Source organism: Geotrypetes seraphini, chromosome 5 (assembly GCF_902459505.1).
Source record: "Geotrypetes seraphini chromosome 5, aGeoSer1.1, whole genome shotgun sequence".
NCBI classification, from domain to species: domain Eukaryota; kingdom Metazoa; phylum Chordata; class Amphibia; order Gymnophiona; family Dermophiidae; genus Geotrypetes; species Geotrypetes seraphini.
Genome location: NC_047088.1, coordinates 62,144,686 through 62,171,054, shown reverse-complemented (window position 1 = coordinate 62,171,054; position 26,369 = coordinate 62,144,686). Strand labels below are relative to the sequence as shown.

Here is a 26,369-nt window from a genome sequence, read left to right as displayed (position 1 = left end):
CGTAGAAAGGCAGCTACCACAATCAGACATTTGGTGAACACTCTTGGAGAGGAGGCAAGACCGAAGGGTAGTACCTTGTATTGGTAATGACAACGGTTGATCATGAAGCGGAGGTACTGTCTGGAGGTCAGATTGACCGGTATGTGAGTGTATGCCTCTTTGAGATCGAGGGAGCTTAGCCATTCATTTTGATTGAGAAGAGGATAAAGCGTGGCTAAAGACAGGATCTTGAATTTCTCTTTGACCAAACATTTGTTGAGATCGCGAAGATCTAGAATCGGTCTGAGATCTCCTGTCTTTTTGGGGACCAGAAAGTAACAGGAGTAGAATCCTTGCCCCTTTTGTTCTGGAGGAACTTCCTCTATAGCGTTCAGAAGGAGGAGGGATTGAACCTCCTGAAGAAGGAGGGAAGACTGAGGAGAGTTCAAAGCAGACTCTTTTGGTAGACTTGGGACCGGGAGGGTCTGAAAGTTGAGAGAGTAGCCGTGGTGGATGATGTTGAGGACCCATTGGTCCGAAGTGATAACTTCCCACCGGCTGAGGGAAAAAGAAAGACGACCTCCTATAGGTTGAGGTTGCAGGGAAGATGGTTGGACGCTGGCTATGCCCTGGAGAAGTAAGTCAAAAGGGCTGCGTGGATTTTTGTTGAGGAGGCGGCTTGGCAGGCTGTTGCTGTTGTGGTCTAGGTGTCTGCCGTTGCTGCTGACGCTGCCTTCTAGGTTGTTGTGGAGCTGACTGCAGAGGACGAGCTACATAACGGCGTTGATAGGCCGATTGTTGTCTGAAAGGCCGTGCCGGTGGCGGTTTCTTTTTTGTCTTGAGGAGAGTATCCCAGCGTGTTTCATGGGCGGAGAGCTTTTGGGTAGTTGAGTCCATAGACTCTCCAAACAGCTCATCCCCTAAGCACGGTGCATTAGCCAACCGGTCTTGATGGTTGACATCAAGCTCGGATACCCTCAGCCAAGCAAGGCGGCGCATGGCCACAGACATAGCTGTTGCTCTAGAGGTAAGTTCAAAAGTATCGTAAATAGATCTTACCATAAAATTTCTCAGCTGGAAAAGTGAAGAAGAACATTGGCGAAAAGCCAGTCGTTTTCGCTCAGGAAGGTACTGCTCAAAAGAAGCCATGGTGGTAAGGAGATGCTTTAAATAGAATGAAAAATGAAAAGCATAGTTGCCAGATCTATTGGCGCGCATTGCATTCTGGTAAAGATGCTTACCAAATTTATCCATGGCTTTACCTTCTCTGCCAGGAGGGACAGAAGCATAAACACTAGCTCCTGAAGACTTTTTAAGTGTAGATTCCACAAGAAGGGACTCATGTGGAAGCTGGGGTTTGTCAAACCCTGGAATAGGGATGACTTTGTATAGAGAGTCCAATTTGTGGGGAGCTCCCGGGATAGTAAGAGGAGTCTCTAGATTTTTGTAAAAAGTTTCCCTCAGGATGTCATGAAGAGGGAGTTTCAAAAATTCCTTTGGAGGCTGGTCAAAGTCAAGGGCATCAAGAAAGGCTTTAGACTTTTTAGACTCAGCCTCCAAAGGAATGGAAAGAGACTCACACATGTCTTTTAAAAAGGAAGAAAAAGATAAAGAGTCATGCTTGGAGGATGGGTCAGGAACAACAGGATCATCCGAAGAACACTCACCCTCTGATAGAAAAGGTTCTTCGGAATCACCCCACAGATCAGGGTCCCTAATATGGGAACTACGGTCCCGAGACTCAGGGGTGGATGGTTCCAAGTGTCGGGACTTGCGTAGTGACTTACCAGACCTCATCGATGTGGTACCGGGAGAAGTTACCGGTCGCATCGGTGCCGAAGTTTGTACCGACTGGTGGTGGGATGTCGGCTCCGGTGCGAGGAGTGGCATCGATACCGATGAGGCCGAGTGTACCGGTACCGAAACAGTAGATGCAGACAATACAGGCTGTTCCACTGCCGGTACCGGTGGCTCAGTACGGACCGGCACCGGGAGATTCGGAGCCAAGGTAGCTGGAAGGAGTTGTTGTAATTGCTCCTTAAGCTGCACTTGGAGGATGGCCGCTATGCGATCTAATGAAGGCACCGGTACCGCCTTTTTCTTTTGCGGTACCTGCGGTGCCACTCTACACCCCGGAGATGAGGAGCCCGATGTTGAGGGACTCACCTCAATAGGGGCGGAGCGCTTCCGCTGGCGCCTCACGGTCGGCAGGACTGGACTCGCTGCAATCGAGACCGGAGGACGCTCCAGCGGGGAAGGCTTCTTAGCCGGCTTACCTGGGTGTTGCGACGCTGGCGCGGTGTCATGCGGTGTCGATGAGGTAGGTGCCGACTGTACCGGAGCCGATACCGGTGTCGATGTCGCGGAATCGGACATCTCGGTACCGAAAAGTAATCGTTGTTGAATTTCACGATTTTTTAAAGTACGTTTTTTCAACGTGGCACAGCGGGTGCAGGTGGACGCCTGATGCTCCGGACCCAGACACTGTAGGCACCAGTTGTGCGGGTCCATAAGGGAGATAGGCCGTGCACACCGCTGGCACTTCTTGAACCCTGGCTGAGGGGGCATGAAAGGAAAAACGGCTTCCGCCAAATCGAAGGCCGAGGCCTCGATGGTGGCAGAAGGCCCCGCCGGGGAAAAACCAAAAATGAAGAAAAAAAAAAATACAAAGTTTTTTTTTTTTTTTTAATAAAATAAAAGAAAAGAGGCAATAAAGCCAAAGGGTTTTCGCGAGCGGGAAGGCGTGGAGAAAAATTTTCAACGGCCGTTGAAAAACGCGTCTTCTTAGCTCCGCGGAAACTAAGAAACTGGGGACCGCGCGCCTGTGTCGGGTGGGAAGGCACTCGCGCATGCGCGGTGCGGCCTCTAGAACTTTCCAAGTTCTTAGAGTGCAATCACTCTAAAAGTGTCCGTACCGGGGCTCCGTTGGTGCCGTCACCCATCAGTCAAGAATATGCTGCCTGCTTGTCCTGGGATAATAGCATATATCTATATTCTGCTGTTTTAAAAACAAAATAATTTTCTTTCTTTTTATTGGATGGTTGAGGCCATTAACATTTAATGAAAATAATTTAAGCTCCATTAAGATAATTATTCCTATGACACCTGAACTTCAACAAATACATCATCTTTTTATAAACTTCTTGCTTAAAACATTTTTCCCTTAATTTACAAAATATAACATCCTTTCTTTTCCTTAAATCTATAAATTTTGTATTTATAAGATTACAAAACCCCTTCCCATATCCCTCCCCCACTTATATTACGATAACTTGAAGACATAAGGTCAGACCAGCCATCCACCCCTCCCCAAACATCCTACTTCACTATTTCATTTCACTATACACATACAATAAACATCAAGTTATATATTAAAATCCCATTTAATTATTCTTTTAATTATATCCCAAATCTATTACATAAAATTTACATAAACTCATTTTGTTAAAGATATGTATATTATAAATTATTTTAGGTTTACAATATCAATCTAAATATATAAATACGTTAAAATTTCCTTTATCCTTCCTTTTAAAAATAGTAAATTAATTGCATAACTTAAATGCATTACAATATTACATATAGAATAATGCATTATGATTCATTCTACTTTCACTCCATTTATTATGTAATTCATATAACTCAACCTTTCATACATTTCAATTGTCTTCATTTAAGGAAACAAATCATAAATATAAATATATTTATAGATGTACTAAAGTATTATTAGAAATCACCTAAAACAATTTTATTAATCTATTTCTTATTATTAAAATCAGGAGTATGCTATTAAACAATCCTATCATTTCAGTTCTACCTTTGAAAAGAAAATGTACAGAAAGATAGAGCAGCATATCACAAAATCAAATCTTCAAGGGCAACACAGTGTACTATTTAACATGTACACTAGTGATCTTATATATTAGTATATAAGTCTGCTGATGAAACAACTTCAAGGGCCCAATGATATTGGAAGCCATAATATCTTTTCTTACTGGCTGTAATGGTGATACCCTAGAATCAAGGGTTAATCTAGAAACCCCATCCAGAGACTGTGACATTCAGGAATTGCTCTTTCCCACAGGATATAACCTCTGATACAGAAAAAAATATTTTTTGGAAACTTAGAGCTCAGCGTGACACAAATCCAGGGAACTCAAGTTTGATCTCAATTGGAATTTCTTGAGCAATCATTTTATGAGCTCTCACCAGTATTCTTTCACCAATTAGTGACCCGTAAATACCTTTAATAAATTGTTCCAATGTGAGGTGATCACACGCGGCGTTGGAGAAGCAGACTCAACAGTTTAGAGTGTAGTCCTCCCCCTCGTTCTCACTTCCAATGAGTTTCTTCTCAGGCGTTGGCTAGGGCAACAAGGAGCAGTAGGCGTGACATTGAAGAATCAGGCCAAAGTTCCCAAAAGAGCCGCTGCCGGAGCAGCCACGAAACTCCATCCTTCCATATGTCATTGCAAACAAGGAAATAGTTACAGGAGGTCAGCGCCGCCAGAGCTCACCCGGCCAGTGCCAATGTAATAGGAGGAGACACAGCAAGAGCATCCGCCAGAGGAGGGAACTGTCACAGCCAGAACAAAAGCCATCTAATACATCCGAAGGCAGCTGGAATTCTGCATCAATACTTCCGCCCCAACCCGGAACCGGAAGTCATCAAGCAATGATCCTGATGGAGGTGAGCGGGGCAATGCCGATGACCGGCGCGTTATCGATCACTTCCGTGATGTGCACAATGAACTTGCAAATAGCAGTGAGAGGGTTGGCCCCAGATCTTGAGCCAGCAAATTCAGCTTGCAAATTTCCTTCATTTCAAAGACCGCCAGACCAGCCCGATTCAGGCAGCCGATCTTGGGGTCTATTTGAAAAACCAAGCGCATCTTCGGAGATACCTGAGGACTGAAGTCAACACATGATGTCTGCATTCAGCCCTACATTTGAACAATCACCATAGCACTGCCAGACTGAGCCGAGCTATCTCCATTCTTGGCCACTACCTCAAAGGTGTATGAGGCTTGATTCTCTCTGTCCAGTTCTTTCATCAGCACCGGATCAGCATAATTCACGCCTTCCACCCCCACCATCACAGAGAAGGATCATAATTCAATGACCTCATAGATCCACATTTAGAACTCCCAAATGTCAGATAATTTCTGCATACATTAAATTTCAGCAGCAGGTAATTTGTTAAAGCTTAGAATCTTCTCCAATTTTAAAATGCTTCTAATTCCAACAATTCTAATTCAGTTAAAAATTTGTTGTAGCGGCCATCTTAATGTAAAAAATAAAACTTAAAATATATATTCATTAATTTCAATATATCTGAATTATTATTTTTCAAGCAAAATTTCCCCTTTTCCAGTATTTTAATTCTTAATTCATGGGTGTCTCTTGAGAAGATAGGAACTCCTTTAGTTTTTCTGGGTCATCAAAGGAATAAAACTTATCTTTATAGGTGATTTTTATTTGTATTGGTGTTTTAATCTTGAGTGAAAGAACCTTTGGAATCATTTCCTCTAAAAATTAAAGACATGATAATTCCTAACATTTTATTTGCCTTCTTAGCTACGATTGTACATTGAGTAGAGAGTTTCATTGTATCATTGATGACACCTAGATCATTTTCTTGGCTAGTGACTCCTAATGTGAAACTAGGGCTTGGAAAAGAGATGACAGAGGGAAGAGATGATTGAAGTCTACAAAATCCTGAGTGGAGTAGAACAGGTACAAGTGGATCGATTTTTCACTGCGTCAAAATTACAAAGACTAAGTGACACTTGAAGTTACAGTGAAATACTTTTAAAACCAATAGGAGAAAATATTTTTTTCACTTGGAGAATAGTTAAGCTCTGGAATGCATTACCAGAGGTTGTGGTACGAGAACTGAGCCAGCCATTCAGAAGTGGCATGCGCCGCTGGCCCCGACATGCCGATAATCAGCAGGAAGCCGGGGGTGGTATATTCCACATACTTTTCCTACATGTGTGTTTCTTTGAGTCTTTGCTGTTTCCCTCCCTCCCAACTTTGTGCCTGCATTTCCTCTTCTGGTCTTGACTATGGCTCTTTTTTATACATATGAGAAGCTGACAATGCCTAAGATCAGTATACTGCCGGGGGGCTGGGACATAATTTAAAGGTGTTGGATATATATTAGTATACAATTTGGTTCAGAATGGTTTTTTTTTTCTTGTTTTCCTTCTCTAAATCTGGGGGGCGTCTTATGGTGAGGTGCATCTTATGGAGCAAAAAATATGGTTTGTATTTAAATTACTCACTTTTTTGTGTGTATAATGACCTCTGTTTCAAAACTATTTGTCTACTTCTTTTCCTATAATGCAAGTATCCTTGCTTTTTATGCCTTTGGGACAGTAGAGCCAAACATGAACATTGGGCAAAAAAAAAATTGGCCTCTGAGGGAATATATAGTGGTTGATTACATTTTGTCCTGTAATGAACCTTTCCAGAGAACCTTGGCGACTTAAGTAAAGAGCAAGGTGAAAGATGTCACCAAGACATAAAAAGAATGGAAGCCAGATACCAAGGAAGATGGGATGCACACTTGATTTCAAGTTTCTTTAGGTTTTGATATACCACTTTTATGTGCAAAATGGTTTACAAGTTATACAAAGAATTAAAAAATGAAACAAACTAGTATCAACCAGCTTTACTATGGGAATGCTTTATTCAAATAAACATGAACCAAATATACTATTACCTTGAACAGATAAATGACACCTGACATCTTAATTGGTCACAAGTGCAAATTGCACTTTATTACATGACCTCCAGTAAACTTCTTACATCCATTTTCCCATCTCTAAGTCAACATTACTTTTAAACAAGAAAGCACTATTATTGCTGAATCTAATATCGCATAACATGATATGGCAGTACAAAAGACTTCTAGACAATGTCATAAAAATCTATAATAAACCAACACATTGGCTCATATTTGCAGAAACAATTTGTGACTTCAGTGGTGGTTGTTGTTACAACAGGAACATAGCAACTGTGAATGAACATTTTTTAAATCTGAAATATGTATGATTAAACCTTTTATTTCTTTTGATCAAACTAACTACAATTATAGCAAAGTTCACATTTCTATTTGGAAGCAGCATTTTGACAGTCAGCCTAAGAGTAAGGCATGAGGAAGCACAGAAAATCTTAACTGATTTTGTGTAACCCTTTACCAGCAAAAGGTGACTGCCTCTAAATGCATCTACCAAAATTTTATAATCAAAACTTCTCTTCCTCCCTCACTATTTACTTTGGTAGCTTCTTGGCAAGATTCAACAGCATTCAGAAGTAGCCAGCAGAAGAAATGTCTAGAAAAGTATCAAATGCAAATTTACAATAAAGATCTACAACTCATGTCAGTCACCTTTAACTAACATGCACCTTTGGTAGCAGGTACAAGCAGTAAATTATGTGGGCATTTATCTGCAGTACAAGAACAAAAAGAAAACCAAAACCCTTAGACTAAGTAAACAAATGCTTTCCAATACAATATTCTGAATGAAGTAGGAATCCATTTTTACAAGTGATATACCTGAAAGTAAACTAAGGTGTCCTTTTAAAAAGCTCTGGCAAGACTTGGCTTTAGTGTGCCCTTAAAGGGGTCTTTCCCATGCCCCAAGACCATTTTTGTTTTTACTGTGGCTAAACTCCCTTTTTTCTATTATTTTCTTGAATGGTTATGCACTGTTACTATTAGCGCACAACCGTTTAAAAAAATTAGCACATTAAGCACTTATCACCACCACCTATTTAGTTGGTGGTTAAGAGCTCCTGCACTAACCATGCATGAACCAGTAGTATGTGGTAATGTAGATGTGATAACTGGTTAATGCAGGAACACCCACGGTCCACCCAGTCAAAAACTTCCCATAAATATAAAGTGCGGTTAGCACACTCATGCAAAAATTAAGGTGGGATGCTTTAGCTTGACTTGTGTTAGACTTTTTGTTTGCTGCACTAGGTATATGTTAGTGCCTAACAAGGCTTAGTAAGAGGGCCCCTAAGAACTTAACATACATTGGGTTTTTTTTTCTTTTTTTAAGAGATTCCAGTGTTCAGACATCTGCAAACTAAAAGAAAATTACAGAAAAGATTACAATCCAGTTCCTCCCATTTTTATCACATTCGTATCTGGAAAACAATGTGCACCAACTAAAATCTCATCATAGAGAATCCTCTTAGTTGATCTTAAAAGTTGCTTTACAATAGCTGGCTTTAAACAAAAAAATATTTAACCTAAACTTTTAAACTAACACTAACACTCTTGTACAATGGATTCTGCACTCCTAATGTTGTCTCAAATTTTCAAATGTTAAGAAATCTACTTTCAGTAACCATCAACTTTTAAATCATGTCTACTATGGGCTCCTTTTATCAAGCCGCGGTAGTGGTTTAACGCATGTAATAGCCCGCGTTAAACCGCCGGCCGCGTTAACGCCTGCCTTGAGCAGGCGGTAGTTTTTTGGCCAGCACAGGGGTTAGCATGCGCTAACCCCGCTAGCGTGGCTTGATAAAAGGAGCCCTATGTGTTTCTTCAGCATATCAAATGTACTTTCTTGCTTCAGTTATTCACATACCAGGATTATAGAAGTATAGCTATGTAGGATGTCTTTTTTTAAAGGGCAATTAGAGAAAAGGGAATGTGGCTTGCCATGAGTGTTTATGAAGCATTTTCTCTCAGTTTAAATGCTTTTTAGTAACAATCATGTTTACAACCCCACACAGAGGAGGGAGATGGACGTAGGATAATATTTGTTCTGATATTCAAATGGGTCAATTTTCTCTTTCTAGAGCCTGGTAACGACCGACAATGTTATTTCAAAAATGAAGAAGCTAAATCCGATTCCATCTTCCTTTGTAAAAAGGGAGAGAAATTAAACTTGCTCCTTCCTCCAAATGAAGTTTCCATAATTCCTCAAATAGCATACTCTTTTTAAGTACAAACTATTTTATTGATGGTAATAGAAAGCAGTCAATGACAATTAAGCCAAATATTTCACGAAACAACATTAAACCAGAAAGCAACAACGTCAATGTAATGAAAGAACCATCATATATTTTTATGCATAGAGTGCTTCCTTCCCCTTCCCTCCCAAACCCCTGGTATTCTAAAGCTATAGTCAACCACATCAGGAACCTGGACTCTTATGGTCCCTGGACAATATCGACCCTCCAGCCCCCTAACCCCATCCAAAGGTTAGAAGGAAAACCATATAAGTGATAACCCAAGGCAAATACCCAACTCCGAACAGCCACAAAATAGCCGGAACACATTTCAGGCCCAGTAACATGAGAGAAACCAAATAGGGTCATGTTTCATTCAATATTTACTATAGCTGTCTCCTAGCAAAATTTTTCAAAGGAGACAAATATTTAAAGACCAGGCAAAGTGGTAAACAGACTGATAAAATGCAAAGGTTAGAGATGCTTCATTCCAAAATGAAAAAAAATTCAAGCAGTGCCTTGCCTTGAGTTCACAAGTATGTATTTTGCCAAAGCATATCCAATTACTATTCACCAGAGAAAAATGTGCTTGCTATGTACTACCTGACCTCCTTCCCCCTGTTCTTTCCCACTCTACTTAGCGCCTGTGTATCAATCAAGGCCCCAATCCAACCTTGCTTACCAGCCATGAGAATATTAAATGAATGTTCACAACTCTGATCTTGTAGACAGTACTTTTAGAAAGTAATGGAAGTTGATGCTTACATCTGATGCACTGCTGATTCACCATGCTTGTATTAAAATGTGGGTGCCACTTTCTATAAACTTACATAGTCAAGGCACCGGCATATTGATGTTTTAAAGTGGAACAGCCATTTCTTCAGATTCTATTGAAATACATTGTAGAAGGCAGCACCTATAACTCTTATCTAACTGATTTAAAGAAAAACTCTTCCCTGAGGGAATAAAATAACCTCTGTCACTAAAAGTCATAATTTGTCACAACTAAGTTACGTACTGTAATCAAACTATATGAAGATGTTAAGACTGTTGCTAGCAGCAATGCTGTTAAATATGTAAACCAAAGAAGAACTACCACAATTATTAGCAAATGAAAATGTTTAATGCCCTTGTTATTTATAATACCTGTATTCTTTTCAGTGGTTATATTTTTCATAAGATGTTTATGGGGGTGTGTACAGGAGAAATAAATTCTATTTGCATATAGTATACCTACATTCTAAATCTTTGAATAATCAAGTATATTCTGAAAAATATTCAAGGATGAATCAGGAACACTAAAATGTGATTTTTTAACAAATACTTCACAAATTTCTTTATCATTCTGCTTAGAGCAATAGTAATTAATTCTTTTTTATTTGAAACAAAATGAGCTTAGAATTTTGAAGGCCTTGTTCTAAGGTGATAATGAAATTAAACTGATAATGAAATAACATTTTTCTAATCAGCTGACTAGAAGATAAAAATATTTAAGAGCATATTTTCAAATAAATTCATTTGACAATATGGGATCTGCCAAACATCATTAAAATCTAATTACTGGTTTGATTGTTTTTCAAATTACATAGAACACTAAACATAAACTGAACTATTTTCAAGCAGTATAAAATATTTAACTGATTCTGTACAAAATTGTTCCCACCTAGGAAAATAGTAAATAAGGAAAACCAATCTGTTAGCAATATTTTATGCCTGCTTCCAAAGTGATTTTATTAAGGCAGGTGTTCTCAACCTAGTCTTCGAAATCCATAGCGAATATGAATGAGATAAATTTGCATGCGCTATTCTCTACTGTATGCAGATTTCTCTCATGTACATTCACTGTGGATGTCTTGAAAACCTGACTGCCTGGGTGTGTCCTTATGACGGTGTTGAGAACTCTTGTGTTAGGGTAATACATCAAGTCATCTAAAGTAATAAGTATAATCACTTTTACCACTAGTACCTGTATCAATACAGTTATTTCCTCCTTGTGTTATCTTTTATTTTTTGAATCTCTCTATAATAGTTGCTGGGCAACAACATATCACACATAGGGTAATGGTTAGAAAGACATCTCTGAAATTAACCCTTTAGTACCACTAATGTACCAGAAGCATTTGCAAAAACCAAAGCCATCTGCCTTCCACACAGTATTCAAGTATATCTCTGCAATATGCTTGAGCCATTCTGGACATATCAACATGAGTGCCATGACGCAGAGCTACAGCCCAGGAACTATTTACTATGATAAATTACTGGCATTTTTTTACATGAAAACAGATTACAGTAATATAATTTATGCAAAACCAGTTAACAATACCAGTTTTTACTTCTGAAGATGGGCTAGGCAATATTATCAAAAGGAACACACCAATCAGTGCATTTTAAATACAGTTCTTCTATATATTACAATTAGAAACATATCCAGAAAAAAATTCACACAAATTTGTTTACTTCCTGCAAATTTAACAAATTGTACAAAACTTCCATCAGATGATATACACATCCTTCACAGGGTCTGAGAATTACACCAATAAAAAAAACATTTTAAATATCCAGAATAAAAAGTAGCAAATGAAATCCAGCAAGTAGAAAATCTGGTCTTAAGAGTTTTAATTGCTATGAAAAGTTTTTAATTATGTACTCCAGGCAACTAAAAAAAATTTCTAATTTACATATTTTAGCCACATTTATACAACTGTCTCAAAACATATATAACAAAAGAAAGGACAATTAATGTTGTAGACTGCTTGCAGAAATGCTGCTGCACTATAAGTTCCATTCTCACAGCCATGCAAACATTCACTAAAGTTTGTTCCTTCAGAGCTGAACAGTCTTCTGAGGACACAGGTTCACAAAGGCAACTGTTAAAGGTAAATCCAGAATCCCAATGTCTATAGAAGTTCTGTGACAACCCAAAACAAAAGGCTTTCAAAAATAGCAAACCAACGTAATGACAGACAAAAAAATACATCTTATTTTCTTTCCCTTAAGTAATTAAAAAAAAAAAATTTCCAGGCCACTGCTCAGAGAAAGACTTGTATGTTTTTTCTGACCCAGTTGGCTGGGCCACCTTCATAAAAGGTGTTGGCAGTTCATCTGTTTCTTTGGGTTGGCTTAGTAACATCCTTCCTTCCAAGAATCATCATCAGCAGCCATATTATTCTTTGATGATTGGAGAGATCTAGTAAAAACAGAAAGGATTATGTTAAACTCAATGAAGCTTAAAGAACCTGATTTCCAGCAACAAAATCTGAGTTAAATTTGCACCACTATTTTATTTAAAAATATTTATAGTCCACCCATCCCTTTCAGCTCTAGGAAGAATACAATACAAAAAGTACAAAGGGGCAAGTTACATTGGTGAAACAAGCCAAATGCTAAAGACCAGAATCAACCTACATAGATATATTAAGAATTGCAATACCAACCAGTATGTCACCTCTGGCGGACACTTTAGAAAAACTGACCACTGCACCAATGATTTTATGGTGAGAATGTGAAAAAGGAACTTTAAAACAATCCAAGAACATAAAACCTTTGAAATCAAAATAAGGTATTTTGATACCTACCAGACTGGACTTAACAGAGATCTGGGCTTTCTTCCCCACTATAAAGACATTTAAAACCGCTCTGCCACCTTTCTGTCTCCTTCCCACCCACCCCTCCCTCTTCCTATCCCCAAAATGCTTTCATGTGTTCCTTATATACACTGATATTTGTCTACATTTGTTTTTTTCTTATCTGACAGGTTACCTTTGAAAGCTCATCATAAAATGCATTGAGTTAGTCCAATAAAAAAGGTATCACCTTATTTCCTTAATTTTTTTGTTTTATTTCTTTATATTACCAACAAAAACAAAAAGTAATCCAATCATATAACATTGAAGAAAGGCAAATGCAATGCATTAAAATATAAAAACAGCATCAGCAATTAACACAATACAAGCAAGGAAAAAAGATCATAATCAAAATGTTTGACTAAAATAAAATTAACCCCCCCCCAAAAAAAAAAACAAAAAACAACCCAATCACATTTTCCTAAAATCACTTTTCATTTTGATTAGCAGTGCATTTCAGATATTCAGACTCCTATAGATATTCTATGTGCTAGTTTTATGAGCTGCACATAGTGAGGAACAATCAAATTCAGTAGTCCTGAGAATATAATCTAGGGAAGATTTTAAAAAAAAAAAAAGGTCAGTGATAATTTAAACAGAGTTTAACATTTGTTTTTAAAGCTGTATATCTTAAAATTTACAAGCTAAATAATCTATAACCAATGCAGGGAGAATAAGAAAGAGGAACTATGATATATTGTTCTGTGACTTGATACTATCCTAGCCACAGAGTTTTGCACCATAGGTAAAAGTTTCAAAGAGGCTGCCAGGCCTAAATACTTGTATATCACATTGCAATAGTCTAAAACCAAAACCACCAAGTGCTGAGTAATTTTCCTGAACTACTTTCGACCTAAAAATGGTTTCAATCTTTAAGAAGCTACAACTTGTAAAAGGAATTATAAATAATTTTAGCAATTGAGGATTTAAAAACTTGAGTCTACAATTACATCAGACTAGAGAAACACATGGGGATGCATTACTGCAGGTCCCTGTGGTAAACTGCGGTAAAAATAATTTAAGGAGGGGCATTTACCGTGGTTGTGGGAGCAAAGCTTTTATCGCTCCGCATAAGACTCAATAAACCATCTGGTGGACTCATTGTATCTAGTAAAGAGCCATTATCAATTTTTGGAGATCTTTTCTTGAGGTCGCTTGTCTCTGGTGTTTTCTTTCTGTAAGGATTCTACTTATTTTTATGTCTAAACTAGCTGCTTGTGACAATCTTCAGGAAATCATGCATCTTGTGGCTTTAGATGTTAAATCCTTATATACTGTGATTCCTCAGAATGAGGCTTTATCTATTTGGACTAACTTTTTGGATAAAATATTTTTCACATCATTTTTAACTGAATTGATTTCACTAGCCATGAAAAATAACTGTTTTTGCTATAAGGATAAGGTGTATCAACAAATTTCTGCAGTTGCCATGAAAGCATTTGAAGAAATGTCAGTTTTGACTAATCCTTTTGATTCTTGTATAAAATTATGGGCTAGATTTATTAATGAGGTCTTTGTATTATGTATGGTCTGGCTCACTGCTACAGCTATTAAGAGTTTGTAGGATGGTTAACCAATGTCATCAAAAGGCTGAATTTACTCGTCATACCACGAGACAACTCTCATTTCTTGATTGTTTGGTTATTAAAACTTCTACTGGTTTTGAGACCCCTGAGTTTAGAAAAAAGAGACAGATCATAACACCTTTTTGAGTTTTTATAATAGTTATTCACATGCTTTAAGAGGAGTTTGCCTTATTGTAATGTTTGAGATACCGTTGGATACATTCTATGGAAGAAAGTGTTTATGAACAACTTGAAAAATTGAAGGTGGAAGCAATGGGACTGGACGGAATCCATCCCAGGATATTGAAGGAGCTCAGAGAGGTTCCGGCGGGTCCTTTTAAAGATTTGTTCAACAAATCTTTGGAGATGGGAGTGATTCCTGGGGATTGGAGAATAGCACAAAAATGGTTGCAGAGATGAAGCAGGAAACTACAGACCGGTAAGCCTCACTTTGGTTATTGGGAAAATAATGGAAGCGTTGTTGAAAGAAAGGATAGTGAAATTCCTAGAATCTAATAGGTTACAGGATCTGAGGCAACATGGTTTTATTAAAAGTAAATCATGGCAAACAAAATCTGATTGAATTTTTTGATTGGGTGACCAGAGAATTGGATCAAGGGAATATGCTAGATGTAATTTACTTAAATTTCAGCAAAGCCTCTGACATAGTTCCTCATAGGTGGCTCTTGAACAAACTTGATGAGCTGAAGTTAAGACCCAAATTGGTGAACTGGATTAGAAACTGGTTGACGGACAGACACCAGAGGGTGATGGTTAATGGAATTTGCTCGAAGGAAGGAAAGGTGAGTAGTGTAGTCCCTCAAGGATCGGTGCTTGGGCTGATCCTGTTCAATATGTTTGTGAGTGACATTGCCGAAGGGTTAGAAGGAAAGGTTTGCCTATTTGCAGATGATACCAAGACTTGTAGCAGAGTAGACACTAAGGAGGGAACTAAAATTCAATGAAAAGAAGTGAAGAGTAATGCATTTGGGGGATTAGAAATTGGAAGGAGCTGTTTATGCTAGGAGGCGACAGGCTGATATGCAAGGATTGGTTGGACTTCCTTCTGCCTATGCATCCAATATTTCTTTCTTTCTGCCTCCTGCATGCTTCCTCTCCTCCAGACCTCATTCCATTCCCCAACCAATATCTCTCTCTGTCCCTCATGAGTACAACTTTTCTTCCTCTCTCCTCCACCCCATTGTCAACATTGTTTCCCTCTCTCATTCCCTCCCCTTCTACAAAGGGAGTGGGGACAGAGAGAGAGAGAGAGATCCAGGGTGCATCTCTCCCACCTCCTCTACTGCCATATCCAACATTTCTCTCTCTCTCATCCCCCAGATCATGTGCAGCATTTTTCACCACTGCTCACCAGCAACATGCCCATTTCTCCTATTACCCCTCTCTAACACCATGTCACATCTCTCCACCTTGCATCCCCTTCAATCTGTCCCTCTGCACCACCATATCCAACATTTCGCCCTCTCATCCTTTTATTCCCCATGCATCTCTACCTCACTCCTCTCTCCATGCCCAATTTTCCTTTTTTTCCCTTTCCCCATGTGTGCCATCTCTCATTCACACACATGCCCAACAATTCTCCCTTTCTATGCCCTCCCCCTCTTGCATCCCCTTCAATCTGGTCCCTCTCCACTACCATATCCAAAAGTCATCACCAACATCTTCTCTCTTATCAAGCAGCATTATGGGGCAACGATCTGAAACTACTACTTATGCTTGCCAATAGATAGAGGGAATTTAGGAGACAACTGAAAACATATTTGTTCTTAAAGTACATAGGAAACTGATTCACAATCTCTCTCACAATACCTGATCTCTAAACTGTTAATCAATAGATATTAACTATGTCAATTCTACTCAATTTGTTACATTTATAATCATTGTAAACAGCATAGAACTTCAAGGTCCTGCGGTATATAAACCGTTATTATTATTAAATATCTAACATTTCTCCCTCTCATCCTTTTATTCCACATGCATCTTTACCTCACTCCTTTCTCTCCCCATGTGCATCATCTCTCACTCACACACATGCCCAATAATTTTCTCTTTCTATTTCCTCCCCCCCTACGTCCCAAGTTAGTGCCCCCTTCCTCTCTCCATTCTGCGATTAGCTGGCCCGGAACCTTCTCTCCAAAGTCAGAATTGAAGGCTTGTGGGCCAGCTGTGTATAAGTCGCTGCACATGCCTTGGCCCTTCGCGGAGTTGCTGCTGGATGCTGCTGATGGAGCGTGCCAGTCCCGGCAAGGTGGCAGGGTCGGGGTGGGGGGGGGGGGTGCAGCAGGCAGGCAGACAGGGAGGGATCCCCAGCGGTGGCGGCTTCAGTGGGGGGGCAGGCAGGGATCCCAGGCAGAGGCCAGGCCACACACCTCCAACAGGCGGCCCATGAAATCCCCAAGGGTACGCATACTGTGTGTTGAGAAACAGCCCTAGAGGAAAGGAGGGACAGGGGATATGTGATTCAGATATTTTCCAGAGAAAGAAAAATGGTAAAACTAGAGCTTGAGGGTTGGTAACTCAAGAGTAACGTTAGGAAAGTCTTCTTTATGGAAAGTGTGGTTGATGCTTGGAATAGGCTCCCGAGGGAGGTGGTGGAGAAGAAAACAGTGATGGAGTTTAAAACAACAATGGGATGAACGGATCTCTAATCAGAAAATGGGCATATATTTTATTTATTTTATTATTTATATACCACTTATATCCTAAGTGGTTTACATTTAGGTACTTTATCATATTTCCCTATATGTCCCAGTGGGCTCAAACTCTATCTAGTGTACCTGAGGTAATGGGGTGATTAAGTGACTAGCCCAAGGTCATAAGGATCAGTGAGGGATTTGAACCCACAGCCTCAGGGTGCTCAGGCTGTAGCTCTAACCCCTGTGCCACACACTTGAAGGAACTAAGGCCAGTATTGGGCAGACTTGCATGGTCTGTGTCCCGTATATGGCCATTCAGTTGAGGACGGGCTGGGAAGGGTTTTGATGGCTGGGATGTGCGTTGATGAAGACTCCAGTAGATAGAACCTAAGCACACTACCAGGCAGAGCTCTGGGTTTCTGGCCCAGAAATATCTAAGAAAAAGGACCATTTAAATTAAATTATTAATTTATAGCGCGTATTTGGTTGGGCAAGCCGGAAGGACCATTTGGGTCTTTATCTGCTGTTATTTACTATGTAACTATGAAGGATTTATAAAGATGGCTATTGCAAGAAGGCTGTCCTAAGAAGATTGCTAAATGGGCTAGATTTACTAACAGAGATTTGCTGCTAGAGGAGAGACAAAATGGAGCAAGCAAGTGGTCTCCCACTTGTGTTTTGAGATACTAATCTGGTATTAAAAGGATGGTAAAAGTTTTAAAGAGGCATTGAAATGTCTTATCTTTGCTCAGAATATTTAAGTGGGGGTTGACATCTTCTGGATCACATGTAAAATGTGGACTTGTAAGATCTGACGATTGAACTGCAAGATAAATTTACTCATCTAATGAGCAACTATTCTCTTTGATTAAAGCATCGTACGAGGGTTAGTGAACATAGAAGCTGCATTAAATTAAATAGGAGGAGCTGATGGTTCAACATTTCCAACAATTTAACCATAATGTAGAGTCACTCCATTGTTGTGTATTTGACTAAGAGGGAATTGGAAGATGATATTTAAAAAAATTAAAAAGGATTAAAAAATAAGATTGAATGGCATTTTTTCTGATTTAAATATGTTTCTTTGTCAGATAAAATTTTTCTGGTTTACATTTTTGATTCAAATTTTAGTGATTGGGTAAGAGTGTGAGTGATGTAATAGTAACATCACCCACTTTTATTTAACTGGGGTCTGTGTGCTGGCAGCCATTTCAAACTCCTGGGGCAATAAACAAAATAAATGCTGCCGAGTTTTAAATAGCTCCATTAAGGTACTTATGGATGGCTTTAGGTAGCATTAACACTGACTTGAGTATTGTTTTTATTTTTGAAGTGGTTTGACTTCATTTTTTTCCTGAAATGGCTTTTAAGCTAAACATGCTGGCCACCAACAATATAAATATGTTTAGGCACCTTGGAAGCATATTGATTTGGTGAGATTAATATTGTTTATTTTTGTGAGATTTCACTGTTTCTTTTCTTTTTGAATAACTGATAACATACCCTAAAACTCCAGCCCTTGGACAATGTGGCACATGGCTTTATTTGTTTTTGCCTAAGTACTCTCGTTTAAAAAAAAAAAAATCTTTATTGATTTTCAAACTTTGATAGTGCAATACAATGGTACATCAAAAATACTGTACAAAACGCATTATTAACTATACAATTATTACATTAAATATTCATTTTCTCCCATCCTCATCTTAATTCTTAATAAAATCATACAGATAATGTGATTACAATAATATAATTAAATAATTTAACTCCTTGAAATACATTTCCCTTCCCCCACCCTCCCTGGATATGTAAGGAAATCTAATGAAAAAGAAAGAAACATGACCCTTACTATAATTCAACAAAACTAGTCAATGGACTCCATGCATCTAATAGATGCTGGTACTGTCATATAAATATAGGGACTTTGGACCATCTGTTATATTTTTTCTATTGATACTTAGTTTCTGGACAAATTAATCTCATTCTTGAGCATCTATTCACTTAACTTATGAAGCTGTAATTTGTGGCCTGTTACTACATGTTAAGCCTACTTTAGACAAATATAAAAGTCACCTTTCCTGATCATGATGGGAATAGCTGGTCAAATGATCACACATAATTGGAAAAACCATGACAGGATTAATTACACTTTTTGGTAGGTAAATGTGTACACCACATATAAATATGAAAGAATGATGGCGGAACATTTGGGGACTAGTAAATTCTTTAATGATGTATGGAGTCTGTTAAGTGCTCTTGATAGGAAAAGCATATGTACACCCAGTTTATATAAGAATGTCCTGAGAAAAAAGCAGACATTTTGTAATTTTATATGGATCTGAAGCTAAGCAAAAAGGAAATATGTGGTACTGGAGGTGATAGGTCCACTAAAAAAATCTGAAACTGTTGTTTCAACGTAGATGTGCCTCTATGGGCATATGTCTCCTTTAGATCCATAAAACAACTTGTAATACCAAAATCCACAATAGAGTAGACATGCTGGATGGTGTGAATAACATGAAGAAGGATCTGGTGAAGCATGAAGAATGGTCTGAAATTTGGCAGCTACAATTTAAAGCTAAGAAATGTAAGGTCATGCATTTGGGCTGCAAAAACACGAGGGAATGGTACAGATTAGGGAGTGAAGAGCTTATGTGCATGACAGAAGAGGGGGATTTGGGTGTGATTGTATGTGATGATCTTAAGGTGGCAAACAGGTTGAATAGGTGACGACGAAAGCTAGAAGGATGCTAGGTTGCATAGGGAGAGGTATGGCTAGTAAGAAAAAGGAGGTATTGATGCCCCTGTATAAGACTTTGGTGAGACCTCATTTAGAATATTGTGTACAATTCTGGAGGCCGTACCTTTAAAAAGTTATGGAGTCTGTCCAGAGGAAGGCTACTAAAATGGTATGTGGTCTTCATCATAAGATGTATGGGGACAGACTTAAAGATCTCAATCTGTATACTTTGGAGGAAAGGCTGGAGAGGGGAGATATGATAGAGATGTTCAAATACCTACCTAATGTAAATGTGCATGAGTCGAGTCTCTTTAATTTGAAAGGAAACTCTGCAACAAGAGGGCATAGGATGAAGTTAAGAGGTGATAGGCTCCGGAATAATCTAAGGAAATATTTTTTTACAGAAAGGGTGGTAGATGCATGGAACAGTCTCCCAGAAGAGGTGGTGGAAACGGAGACTGTGTCTGAATTCAAGAGGGCTTGGGATAGGCAAGTGGGATCTCTCAGAGAAAGAGAGAGAGAGAAAGAGATAATGGTTACTGCGGATAGGCAGACTAAATGGGCCATTTGGCCTTTATCTGCCATCATGTTTCTATGTATAGCCTCAAAACCAAACCCAATACAGCAAGCTTGAGGGATCTTCAGACTGCCAATTGGACAGCATAACCTGATCCGGTTACAATCTTCATTGATACCACTGGGGTATATCTTAACAGGATTTATGTTCATCTAGAACACTCCGATCCAGTAACCAACATCTCCTTAATATCCCTTCTCTACGCCATCTTTTCTATGATACCACCAGAAAGAGGATCTTCTCAGTCACTGCCCCTACACTCTGGAACTCTCTATCTTCGCACCTTCGAGAAGAGACAAATATTGACAAATTCAAAGTAAATTTAAAAACCTTCCTATGTAAGGGCACTTATCATAAATAAACTTCAGACCACCAAAGGAAGGAAGAGCATACTCCCTACCTACTGTATTGACCTTTATCATTCTTCTCTCCTATTGCAAATTGTATTTCTCTCCCTATCCCTCTTGTTTCAATGCGCCATTTATGACTGTTATTGTCTTAATTATGTATCCCCAAAGATTTAAACTCTTTATGATGCTGTACACTGCTTAGACAACTTTTTAAGCAGTATATCAAATTTTAAATAAAACTTGGAAGCTTGCATTTCTTTTTAAACTTTAGTTTTTCTAATTCATATGTTAAACTTCTTAGTTTTTACTATTCATATTAAAAGATGTTAAACTTAGCTTAGTTTGCAGCACCATCTCTTCCAACGTGAGCCCTGTTTCAATACTTCATCAGGGAATGAGGTGTGACAACACACTTACACTAATCTATCAAGTTTGTTTGTCGGCTATACTACAACACCGCCGCTCAGCTAAACATGCTGAAGAGATGGTGCTGCAAACTAAGCTAAGTTCAACATCTTTTAACATGAATAGTAAAAACTAAGAAGTTTAACATATGAATTAGAAAAACTAAAGTTTAGCAAGAAATACAAGATAAAGATAATACCATAGTGGGATCAATGAAGATTGTAGCCGGATCAAGTTATGCTACCCGACTGGCAGTCTGAAGATCCCTCAAGAGCCTGCTATTTTGGGTTTGGTTTTGAGGCTATACGATATTACAAGTTGTTTTATGGACTAACAAGAGTAGCTGAGAAATAGTTATTGTGGGTCCTTCAGATCCAGACAGCATAACTAGTCTCCTTTATTTAGAAGCACCACTTAGGCCTCTTGAACATTTCTCATCTGCTGAAGACCTGGATGTCTAGGATTGCATTGACACGCCCCCTTTTTCTTTAGAGGAGTAGGCTTGACCTCCTTTGTCTGGAAGATGGCAAAGAATTGTATAAAAGTAGTAATTCCTAGGGCACACTGGAAAGTTAATGCCCTCATCGATGGGAGATTTGAGGGAGATCCGAGAGAATCTCAAATACATGCAATCTATAGACTTCGAATATTACCTACAAGATCCAATTGTTAAATATTACTGTAGAACAACAATATATATAAAATTGCTAATGGGGAAAAAGATGAATTTCAGCACGGTGCACAGCCTTGGGTAGACAGAGGCTGCTATAAAATGTTGGTTTTTTGGTTTTTTTTTGGGGGGAGGAGGGCTTTAAAGAAAAGATGTTATATGTTGGCAACGGTGACATCATAAAGGTTTGCTGCCTTTATAAAATAATAATAATTAAAAAAATAACCCAGAACATTAAATGCTTTTATGAATCTTACCTTCTAGATGGCTGATTTGTCTTGCTCTTATGAGATGCAACTCCTCCACTTGATGTTCTGGATTTTGCAGGGGAGTTTTTAGCTGCAGTGGCCATAGCTGTTCTGGTGGTGGTGGAGATGCTACTGGAATTTAAACCTGCACCAGATTGCATTTTTCGAACTTCACTAGAAGGACCGCCATAACCAGAGGATTTTACAGGCTGTCTGGAGCTCAACAAAGTACTTGTGCTTGTCACAGCTTTTGCTGATTGTCGGACTGTCAAAGAAGACTGCACTGAAGCAGGTGAATATCGAAGCTTTGTAGGAGTCAGTCCTAAAAGAGTGAGAACAAAAGGCATTTTGCTAAGACACCATTTATGTTCAGTGCAGTACTGAAATTAAAAGCTTAATTATTTTTCCACATCGTTGTTTATTGGATAGAGTTATCACGATCCATATTTTGTGCATTTGCAAGATTAAGAGGAATTTCTCTTACCTAATTCCCTTTTTCTCAATCTATTAAATAAAAGCCAGCATTGTTTTTGCTATTTATTTATAAAATTTTACATAAGGTTTCATGAAGATGCTAATACAGGACACCCTGCCACTGGATATACAAAACCATCTCCTTGAAAACTGTCCTTCCCCACAGTATCCTCAAGCTTAGCTAGCCACTGCTTGTTTTAGGTTCAGAGACTTAGCCTAGGTCCTCTATAGCCATAGTCCCATAATCATGATACTAGGGGAGGAAAATAACTGTCATCAGACTTCAAGGCCATAACCCATGTTCCCTCTAAACGGAGCATGTGAGCAATTGCTCATACAAATACTGACCCAACCTGACTTTCAAATAAAATTAAACTACAAAACATAAACTAAACTAAATCAATTACCATATATGTATGATGATTTTTTTTTGTGCTATATAGAGAAATACAGTGCTAGTACTGGGATAAAAAACTGTTGGATTTTAGAACTTGTTGCTCTCAGGAAAAAAAAAAAAATTGCAGGCACTCGGCTATTTAGAGAGTGAACTAGCCATAGTCACAATCCTGTATCTAGCCCCATTTTCATACTCTAATGCAGTTATTCATAGGACTTACTATCACTCTGAGCTCAAACATATTTCTGTGGCACTGTGGGAACTGCTAGCATAACCGCATTCAGTATACATGCCTGTAGCATAATAATCCTCATTTGTTTGAGTTTTTTGGGGTCCAGGCAGTTTCTTTGTGATCTTTTAGGCTTCCATCTTATTAGAGTCAGGGCTGGGATTCAGTACCCAAGATTATTCCCCACCATCCTTCCTCCCTTTTTATTCCTCCTGCCTCACCTAGCTCAGTCATTAAGTAAAAATCTTTGGCTGCATCCTTTCCAGAACTCAATCATGGCCTTTAAATCAAACCACTAAGTATTACCATTGCACAAGGAATAAAACTTCTTCCCTGCAAGGGCTGTGAATGCTGTTCTGCAGCATCCATCTCAGCTGCAATTGGCCAAGGGAAAGGAAAGTGGACTAGGGTTAAATGGTCAATACTCTCAATGAAGGGATCTGAGCTGGGACTGCTGCTGATTATGTCACGTTGCAGATCTAATCAAGCTCGAGAAATGGGCATCGATATGGCAGATGAGGTTCAATGTGGATAAGTGCAAAGAGATGCATGACAGGAACAAAAATCTCATGCACAAATACAGGATGTCCGGGGCGGTACTTGGAGAGACCTCCCAGGAAAGGGACTTGGGAGTTCTGATCGACAAGTCCATGAAGCCATCTGCACACTGTGCTATGGCAGCGAAAAGGGCAAACAGAATGCTAGGAATGATCAAGAAGGGGATCACAAACAGATCAGAGAAGGTTATCATGCTGCTGTATTGGGCCATGGTGCGCCCTCACCTGGAGTACTGCGTCCAGCACTGGTCGCCGTACATGAAGAAGGACATGGTACTACTCGAAAGGGTCCAGAGAAGAGCAACTAAAATGGTTAGGGGGATGGAGGTGTGTGTAAACCGATTAAGAAACTCAGCTGTTTGTTACTGTGTTTTTGTGATTAGTTGGCATTTGAAGAAAATAATCTGCTTAACCATGTTTGCTATTGTAATCTTGTGATTTACTAGTTGAAGAGAAGAAATTGTTTAATTATGCAAATTTTATGATATGGTTTGTTTTTATCTTATGAGTTTTAATTGACATAAACCGTTTACTCTTTGTAAACTGTATAAAAAATTTTTAAATAAAAAAATAAATGGACATCCAAATGGCAGATTAGATTTAATGTAAACAAGTGTAAAGTGATGCATGTAGGAAAGAAGAACCCAAACTATAGCTACATTAGGAGTCAATGCCCAGGAAAAGGATACACTGAAACCTTCTGTTTAGTGTGCACTGATGGTTAAGAAAGCAAATAAAATATTAGGAATTAGGAAAGGAATGGAGAACAAAATTGAGACTATTATAATGCCTTTGTACTGCTCTATGGGATAACTGCACCTTGAATATTATGTGCAATTCTGGTCACTGCATCTCAAAAAAATTGATATAGCAGAATTAGAAAAGGTACAGAGAAGGTGATGAAAATTAAGTGCATGGGACGACTTCCCTATGAGGAAAGGCTAAAGAGGGTAGAGCTCTTCAACTTAAACAGATAGCTGAGGGGAGATACAATTTTATATCTATAAAATTCTAAGTGGAGTGGAACGGGTAGATGTGAATCACTTGTTTACTCTTTCCAAAAATACTAGGGGCTCCTTTCACTAAGCTGCGATAGCGGTTTTAGCACATGCAGAATTGCCACGTGTGCTAGACGCTAACACCAATATTGAGCTGGTGTTAGTTTTAGCCATGTAGCGCAAGCTAAAATTCTGCACGCGCTAAAAACGCTATCGCAGCTTTGTAAAAAGAGCCCTAGGACTAAGGGGTAAGCAATGAAGCTATTAATAGTAAATTTTCTCATTTAAAACAAATTGGAGAAAATATTTCTTCACTCAGTGTGTAATTAAACTCTGGAATTTGTTGCCAGAGAATGTGGTAAAAGTAGTTACTTTAACAAGGTTAAAAAAAAAAAAAATTGTTGACAAGTTTCTAAAATGATGCATAATTCATTATTAAGATGAACTCGAGAAAAACCACTGCTTATTCACGGGATAAGCAGCATAAGATCTGTTTCACTCTCTGGGATCTTACTACTATTATTACTTATTTTTATAGCGCTGCCAGACGTGCATAGCACTGTATATTAAACAAGTGAGACACAATCTCTGCTTAAAAGAAGAGCTTACAATCTAATTAAAACAGACAAACAGAACACATTAGGTTGGGTTAGGGAATTTCTCACAGAGTGAATGATAAAACAGACATACTATAGGAACTTTACAAATGAGTGAGAGTTAGGAGATCAAACATTTGTCAAAAAATGTTTGAAATTAGTCCAATAAACAAAGTATCATCTTATTTTTTTCTTTTGTTTTATTTTTATTTATTAAAGTGGACTAACAGGGCAACTGCAGTTTGTTATTACAGATGAGAGCAGATGATCACTGGTTCTGTCCTAAGTGCCTGATAAAAACAACAGACTGTGGATGTCCTGATAGATGATTTTATTCGCTCTTCATTATTATCCTGACGGACCCTACACGGTCCGTGTTTCGGCAAGACTGCCTTCCTCAGGGGTCCAGATGATGTAGGGTACAAAGATAAAAATATGAGCAAAACCATGGACGTGTCTTTGAGTATAAAACCTGAAAAAGGCATGAAACAAGCAGAGTGGCACATAAAATCGCAGTGAGAAACCAATGCCTGATCATACATGCAAAACTTTTTTTTTTTTGATCCTGTTAAATTAGATTCATTTCTTTTTAAACACCTAGGCCTAGATTCTTAAAAAAACGTGTTAAAAAAGGACAGGCTGCTATTGCAGCCATTCTGGTAGCAAATTAAAAAAAGCGAGCCAATCTCCAAAAAATGCTCATGTAAATGAGGTTGGCACAGAGTAGCGAAAACTCACTAAATTTGCATGTGCCCATTGCTGGTGATAGCAATGGGCACATGTGCAGAAAAAAATGTAAAAACAACCCCCCCAATCCCCACCAACAACAGCGGGAGAAATGTTCAATCTCTCCTGCTGCCAACCGACGCCCACTCTCTCCTGCTGCCAAGTGACCTCCCCCCTTAGTAATGGCACTGGCTGGCTGGCTGGTAGGGGGCGCATTAATTCTGTAATGGAATGGATAGTGTGCAAGACATATTTGTGGAATATGTTGTAGATTTTTCTACATATGAGATGGCTCCTTTTCATGTGATTCTGGGTAAATTTAGTTAGAAGCATATGTGAAAGTTAAGGCCACGCCCAATAGAAACTTATGAAAAGTTGGTACACAAATATAAACAAATCTAAATATGGATTTTGGCAAAGGCCAGAAAAATAACATTAGAAAATAACAGAAAAACACCAGGGGTTACCAGGAGGGCTGAATTAAGCCAGATCATAAGGAAAATCAGGTAATACATAACACACTTCTAGAGGTATTAATGACTCCATTTTGTATTAATCTGACTCCATTTTGTTTTCTGTCGTTCTTTGTGTCTCTTCTTGGTGTA

The 26,369-nt window shown here is 38.7% G+C and overlaps 1 protein-coding gene across 1 annotated transcript in view; it reads right to left on the bottom strand.

The window, feature by feature from the left end:
* Nucleotides 1–8,003: 8,003 nt before the first annotated feature.
* LOC117361315 (SLAIN motif-containing protein-like) overlaps nt 8,004–26,369 on the bottom strand; it is a 65,594-nt gene continuing 47,228 nt past the window's right edge. The window contains exons 9-10 of the mRNA XM_033946480.1: nt 21,797–22,109; nt 8,004–12,142 (exon numbers count right to left, since the gene is read on the bottom strand). Of these exons, the coding sequence (XP_033802371.1) occupies nt 12,076–12,142; nt 21,797–22,109 (380 nt within the window). The 3' untranslated portion in view covers nt 8,004–12,075. The remainder of the gene's footprint in view (nt 12,143–21,796; nt 22,110–26,369) is intronic.